The sequence below is a fragment of the Vicia villosa genome, linkage group LG1 (genome assembly GCF_029867415.1).
Source record: "Vicia villosa cultivar HV-30 ecotype Madison, WI linkage group LG1, Vvil1.0, whole genome shotgun sequence".
NCBI classification, from domain to species: domain Eukaryota; kingdom Viridiplantae; phylum Streptophyta; class Magnoliopsida; order Fabales; family Fabaceae; genus Vicia; species Vicia villosa.
In genome coordinates, this window is record NC_081180.1 from 25,987,533 (window position 1) to 25,995,570 (window position 8,038).

The window sequence follows — 8,038 nt, forward strand, 5'->3', positions numbered from 1 at the left end:
TAATTTCAGAATATAGAATATAGTTATTTTTAAAAATATATTTAGAAAATGGACATTTTTAGAGGTATTACTTCTTGGGGTCCTAGTCGATCTAATAACTGGCGGTAGAAAATGATTTTGGAATCAGGCGTTTTGGACCAATCCATTCCGAGTGCATTGAACCTAAACACATTAAAAGATATAAATCAATATAGTTACAATGATGATGGAATAAAAAGCAATAATTAAAATAAGATCCAAACGTTACCTTGAAGCGTAAGGGAAGGCGTAACTGTTTGGATTTGCAGGGGCCAATATCGGCATCCTCCACCATGCCCATGTTTGTAGCAAGAATGCACATCCACTAAATGTACAAACATCCTTTTTTGCACATTTGCATAAGGAACTATATAGGTATGCCAACACAGCCGAACCCCAGCTATATGTCTTTATTGCATCAATGTCCCCAAGTAAACACAAGTACATAAAATTAACACTATTTCCCGTGCCTTCGGGAAATAGAAACCTACCAAACAACAACATAATATACATCCTAGTTTTCCGCAGTATAGTTTCTTCGTCAGAAAACTGATCCAATTGAATCCCAACATAAGCTTCCTGAAGGCCAGCAAGCTTTATACCTTGTCCCCTACCCCTTTGTTGCCCCTCACCCTCTATTAAATCCACACCCAACAATTCGACGCATAGGGCGTTTGGTTGTTGGACATTTCCATACACTGCCTTTCCATTTGTTCTGAGACCCAACAACATGTACACGTCCTCTAGAGTGACGGTACATTCACCCATTGGAAGGTGAAAAGTATGAGTCTCAGGCCTCCAACGCTCACACAATGCTAATATAAACTTCATATCAACTGAGGTATGTGTTAAGTTCATTACCTCACCAAATCCCGCACGTTTAACGTAGTCCACAATCAAAGGGTCAGGAGCAATCATCTTACCAGCACGGGTCCTAAATCTCGTGACATCCTATAAAAAAAACACCTCCCATAAGTATTTGAAATTAGTAAATTTAAGTAAAAAAAATTAAGTGTTTACTAAAACTTACATAGGTCGCAATGTTTGCAATGGTGCCTCGGTGCTCTTGACCCATAGTTAGGAGAGACATGTTTGTTGATGATGAAACACAAAGTTGCTCTGATGCTAAGTTGCTCTGATGATAGTATAAGAGGTGATGAAGAAAATGAACAAGTTTGGGAACATATTTATAGCCAAAATGCATAGGTTATTACGAGATTCCCTGCAGAGTCTTGTCACTTCATGTCGGTGGTGGGGACGAGATTCCCTGCAGAGTCTTGTCACTTTATGTCTGTGGTGGGGACGAGATTCCCTGCAGAGCCTTGTCCCGTCAAGTCTGTGGTGGGGACCAGATTCCCTGCAGAGTCTTGTCACTTCATGTCGGTGGTGGGGACGAGATTCCCTGCAGAGTCTTGTCACGTCATATACAGTGACTTGTGCAGAATTATTGGTTCATTTCTTGCATGCATTAGCCTTGTGTAATAGGTGGGGACGAGGTTCTCTTATGGCGTGCATTAGTCTGGTCTCTTCATATTTATGTTACATTTTGAAAATGTTATGTTATAATAGATTTTAATTCCATATCATAATTTGTGACATGCATTATCATTAGTGTGAATTCATTTAAAACATACAACTATAATAGCTTTTGAGACTTTTATATTAAAATAGCGCAGATATATATATGTTATGGAAAACATTAATTCATTCATTAATTAAAAAGGTACATTGACAATAACCAGCACAGAAACTAAAAACATCTAAGAAAATAACACATAACAACTTGTAGTACACGCTCGATCATTGCAACAAACACAACAACACTTAATCTAAACTACTCGAGTATCACTGCAAGAACAAGTGGATCTTCAACGCCTCGGTTAACCTCTCCACTATGTGTCCAAAACATTAGATCCACGTCCACATCGTCTTTCACGCGGTCCCAATAATACATGTAGGTGCCTTCTGGATTATTATCCGTCAACGTAATGTATGGACAACGGTAATCTATCTGTTTAACTTTTCTGGTCGGACCATCTAGTTGACGAAACCCGGTGTTGATGGCTCTAACAATTCTCTGGAAATTCCAATGGGGGTTAAGGCAGACACGCATGTGACTACCTTCCTCAAAAAAAACGACAGCCCAAACTGAGTTCATTTTCAGTGTTTGCAGTAAGAATGAAGAAAGAGTTGGTACTTCAACTCCACACACACACACACACCTTTATTTATAATCGGTGAAACACCTTTATTTTGCTAATTTTTAATAACTTAAATACTAATTTTTAATAACTTAAATACTAATTGGAAACTTTGTAATCTTAAAAAAACATTTCATTAATATATGCTCAGAGCATTTAATTGGACGGTACAGAAGTAGCTGAAATAATAAAGAAACTGTAACGTCTAGGATATTACAACGGTTAGGACAATGTCTTCTCTGTCCTCCATCATTCGAGTGCATTGAATGTCGTCCTCCATTGTCTCCCACCAACGCTGTCTTTCAAGAAAAACACCTCCCCTTGTTCTAAGTCTCTTGATAGATCTGATTTGTTCGCCTGGACTCCACTCTCCCTCCAAAAACCTGAGAAGAGTTCTCTTAAGCTGATCCATGGAATGAATGTTCCAAAACATTACCTGCATGGGAGGTTTGACGGCAGAAAAAATAACGTAACCGTTCCTTCGGACAATGGGAGGTTGATAGTCCAAACGCCTTACAGGTGGCGGAGGATCAGTAGTCCGGTGCGTGCCATCTGGCCTTATTCGAGATCTCATTTTTTCGTGTCTGTACTGATGCACACAAGAAACCCTAATTTATAGAGGGACAATTAGGGTTTCATTTACAAGGGAAAAACATAAACAATAATTTTGTAGAATAAAATTCAGGGCCCCACATGGTCCCCATCTGTTTTCTGTCCTTCGCATGCGTCCGAAACGAGTTCCTGTACACTAGCATGCGCCTGTAATGATTCCTGAAACGATTCCTGATAGATTCCTGCAACGATTCCCCCTATCTTCATGCATGCAGCCCTATCTTTTGTGGCATGCATTAGTCATGTCAAAGTTACTATCTTGTGCAGAATTATTGCCTCATTCATTGCATGCATGACCCCTGTGTAAGAGGTGGGGACGAGAATCTCTTGTGGCATGCATTAGTCATGTCAAAGTTACTATCTTCTGCATAATTATTGCCTCATTTATTGCATGCATGACTCTTGTGTAAGAGGTGGGCACGAGAATCTCTTGTGACATGCATTAGTCATGTCAAAGTTACTATCTTCTGCAGAATTATTGCTTCATTTCTTGCATGCATTACCCTTGTGTAAGAGGTGGGGACGAGAATCTCTTGTGGCATGCATTAGTCATGTCAAAGTTACTATCTTCTGCAGAATTATTGCCTCATTTATTGCATGCATGACTCTTGTGTAAGAGGTGGGCACGAGAATCTCTTGTGACATGCATTAGTCATGTCAAAGTTACTATCTTCTGCAGAATTATTGCTTCATTTCTTGCATGCATTACCCTTGTGTAAGATTTCTTGCATGATATATAGGAACTACTTCACATACTATTTTTTACAACCATCACAACTTTCCCAAACATTTCTTCCTTTTGCAACACAACACAATTCTCACATTGCTTCTTTCACAAACACATTTCAAAATTATGGCATCCACCTCGCAGTTCAAAGTTCGTGTTCATATGAATGGTGAGACATACCACTGCGACACAAACGGTTTTCTATTTAGAAACACAAACTCAACACGTTTTGCTCTAAATAGACAATCAGATTTCTCTTATCTAAAAAGGAAAATCGAATCCAAAATAAGAGAACCAGTGTCTCAGATATTTTACCGACAACCCCTTCTTCAACCTAACAACTCAGTCATGTTTTGTCAATCAGAGATAACAACTGACTTAGAGGTCCAAAACATGCTCCTCACCCATGAGTATTTTGGTTATGATTATCTGGAACTGTACGTAGTGGTTGAACAAAATGCTCCTTCGCAAAATATTCAGTCACAAGTTATTGATCCTGTTGTTGATGACGAACAACAACCCGAGCATGTCATTGACGAAGAAACTGATATAGAAGATGTTGTTGATGAGTTGGTGAATCGTGAATCCGGAGATGAAGGTGACGAAGAAGTTCCAGTACCGGATCCAGTACCGGATACACATGCATATTCACCTCCGGCACATTTCACAACGCTTAATTTAGGAGAGGACGAGCCATCGTCCGATATGTTCTACAATCCATACATGAGGTCAAGCGAGGAGTTGAAAGAGGGTGACACGTTTCGTTCGAAGGATGATTGTCTGTTGGCTATAAAAAATTGGCACTTAGCAAATTGTGTTGATTTTAAAGCCGATCGATCAAATCCAGAGAGAGTCACTATTGCATGCAAAAACCCGGAATGTGGATACATGCTGAAGGCATCATTCAGAAAGAAGTTTAACGCGTGGGTGATACGTTCGATATCTCAAGCCCACACCTGCGTCACCACTAACATGGCGCAAGATCATCGAAAACTCAGTCATGACATGATATGCCATACCATCATTCCTCTGGTCGAAACTGACCCATCCCTGAAGGTGAAGACAATTATTTCTCATTGCGTTTCTGTGTTCAAATACAGACCTTCGTACAGAAAGGCTTGGTTGGCGAAACAGAAAGCAATTGAAAGAGTCTACGGCAACTGGGAGGAATCGTACCAACAACTTCCTCGCTACCTGGCTGCACTGCAATTGTATTCACCTGGGACTGTTAGTATATTGGAGACACTGCCGGCACAGTCCCAGGACGGAACCCCTCTCGAAGGTAATGGAATCTTCCATAGACTATTATGGGCGTTTCAACCATGCATCGTCGGTTTTGGTTTTTGCAAGCCGATTATTCAAATTGATGGAACGTGGCTGTATGGGAAATACAAGGGAACTTTGTTGATGGCGGTCGCGCAGGATGGAAATAGCAACATTTTTCCAATAGCATTTGCTTTGGTAGAAGGCGAAACAGCTGCTGCTTGGGGTTTCTTTCTGAAGAATCTCCGAGCTAGAGTCGCTCCACAACCTAATCTTTGTTTGATTTCTGACAGGCACGCTTCTATTGAAAGCGCATACAACAATCCGGCAAATGGTTGGCACAACCCTCCGTCTAAGCATGTCTACTGTATTAGGCACATAGCACAGAATTTTATGAGAGAGATCAAGGATAAATTTTTGAAGAACCACTTGGTGAACGCGGGGTATGCCTTAAACCAACCTGGATTTCAATACTACCGCCGAGAAATAGCGTTGACAAATCCAGATGCAGGGAGGTGGATTGACAGCATTGATAGAGCAAGATGGACTAGGTCATACGACGATGGGGCTAGGTGGGGCCACATGACTACAAATCTTGTGGAATCAATGAACGGGGTTTTCAAAGGCATACGAAACCTACCTGTAACTGCCATTGTTAGTGCTACGTATTTTCGGATGGCAACTTTGTTCGCCACACGAGGCAAGAGGTGGAATTCAGTGTTACAAACACAACAGGTATATAGTGACGTCTGCATGAAATATATACAACAGGAATCTGCCAAGGGTAACACTCATCGGGTGACCGAGTTCGACCGTCATGGCCACACCTTCAGTGTAAAGGAAACAATTGACCACAATCAGGGACTTCCACGACAACAGTATCGCGTCAATATCCCAGATCGTTGGTGCGACTGTGGCCAATTTCAAGCATTTCGCATGCCTTGCTCCCATGTCCTTGCAGCATGTTCACATACTCACTTTGATGCATTATCTTTGGTATCAGAAATTTACAAGGTTTCAACGTTGCTCAACGTATACGACAATTACTTCCCGGTGGTAGCAATGGAAGCATATTGGCCTGTGTACGAGGGGGAAACAGTTTGGCATAACGATTTAATGCGTCGGAATAAAAGCGGTCGACCAAACAGCAGGCGTATTAGAACCGAGATGGACGTAACTGAAAAAATGCAGAGGAAGTGTAGTATATGTCGTGAGGTAGGACATAATAGGACCAAATGTCCCAATCGTGGATCTAGTTCCACAACATAGTTATTAGTTTCCTTGATGTATGTAATTTACTTTTTCAATGAAATGAACTTTTTTTTTTTAAATTTTATGGGTTACAACACAAAAAAAAAATTACTAAATAAAAAAAAGATCATGGTACATATTGAAAGAAATTACCAAATATTACCATGGAGAACATATTTGGAACCAACAAAATTTACAAAGATTTAAGAGAAAATAGTACCGAAAACATTAATTTTGAAACTAAAAAATTACCTAAAATATAATACCATAAAAAAATTAAGAGGAAATAATGAAAAAAATTACATTAATATTGAAAAAAAATTAAGAGGAAATAATGAAAAAAATTACATTAATATTGAAAGAAATAATTATGAGGAAACAATGAATAAAATTAAGAGGAAATAATTAAAAAAATTAGGTGGAAATAATGAAACTAAGATTGAAAAATATTGAAAATTACTACACAAAATTATTACAAAATTGTAGTTATTAAAAAAAAAATACTGAAAAAATTTAAGTGAAATTAATGTTAAAGAAAAAAAATTACAAAAAAAAAAAATAAGGGGAGGTGTTGTCGCCAGGGGGGGTGGCGACAACACCTAAAATTAACACATGGGCGCCAGGCCCACTGGCGACTGCATTGCAGGCCCAGTGTTGTCGCCACCCCCCCTGGCGACAACGTGTGTTTTTTAAAAAAAAATGACATTTTTGTAATTTTTTTGAAAAGTTTGTTATTTTTGAAATTTTTTTTAAAAAAATGGTTATTCAAAAAAAAATTCACATTTAGCCCCAAAAAAGGAAGGCTAAACAGACTTGATTCCCAATGCAGTACAGTGGCGGTACAAAACCCTTATCCTTAAAGCACCCAAAATCTATCATTTAAGTTAGACTTATAACACTATTACCTAGAGCTATAAACTCTATAATATTGAACTCATCTTATGTATATTCTGCCTCTCTTTCTTTCTCTATTATATTGAGTGACTCGTGGATGAATGATGAAATTAAACCCAAAGAGCTCCAGCTTTTTTAAGCATTGGAATCAAAGAGCGATTAAGATGAAGACTCATGACTTGATTGGCTCCACCAACAAGCTCACCACCAATGAAAACAGTTGGAACAGATGGAGAAGAACCAAGTCTTGAAAGTGCTTGTTCAATCTCTCTCCCTCTTGATATCTCATCAAGTTCATAAACTGCTGGATTCACACCAAAGTCACAAAAAAGTGTCTTTATGGTATGACTCATGCAGCAAGAACTCTTGCTGAATATTACCACTGGCCTCTCTGAAACCATCTTTGTTACTCTCTCCATATTGTGATACAAATGTTAATATGTGAGGAATGTGTATAGCTTTAATTGAAGTTTTTGTATGATATGTGTTGATGAGATAAGCTAAATGTGGCATGCATTATATAGAGGTTTTAAACTTTAAAGGGAATAAAATTAAGGCTTGTTGGGAAATAAAAAGGGAGAAAGTGAAGAATATTTGAGTCGCTATCGAAAATCGGTAAAGGGAATAAATTAAGTATTACTTTCCGCAACTAGTCAACAGACGATTCTTTATCCATGCACTGATTGCATGTGTACTGAAACAAATCAAAACAATTCCATATCTTTGTTTAACTTTCACATTATATTAAAGAATTATTTGTATGAAAAAGATAAATTCTCAAGAATTTTTAAAAAGTAATAGTTATTAATAGAGTGAAAAGGATAAAATTAAAAAAGATATAATAAAATGCCAAGGAAGAAATATTTTTCACAATTATAATTAATTTTAGGTGAATACTCCGGTATCCTTGTCCAATCAAATAATAAAATTCAATATCACATCATTTGATTATTTTATGTTATTTTTAAATAAATTAAAATTAAAATACAATTTGTTCTAAATGTCCTGTATCCAATTTATTTTAATGACATATAATAGAAAACCAAAGAAGAAAATTCTTTTCACACCATGG

The 8,038-nt window shown here is 38.0% G+C and overlaps 1 protein-coding gene across 1 annotated transcript; it reads right to left on the bottom strand.

Moving 5' to 3' along the window:
• Nucleotides 1–6,815: 6,815 nt before the first annotated feature.
• On the bottom strand, nucleotides 6,816–7,441 carry LOC131603179 (monothiol glutaredoxin-S2). The gene has a single exon (XM_058875457.1). It carries the CDS (start codon nucleotides 7,383–7,385, stop codon nucleotides 7,077–7,079), a length of 309 nt encoding a protein of 102 aa, XP_058731440.1. The 5' UTR covers nucleotides 7,386–7,441; the 3' UTR covers nucleotides 6,816–7,076.
• Between the last annotated feature and the right edge of the window lie 597 nt (nucleotides 7,442–8,038).

Bases quoted from the DNA above. Each gene is read 5' to 3' on its own strand.
- LOC131603179 (XM_058875457.1), bottom strand. From the start codon at position 7,385: ATGGAGAGAGTAACAAAGATGGTTTCAGAGAGGCCAGTGGTAATATTC.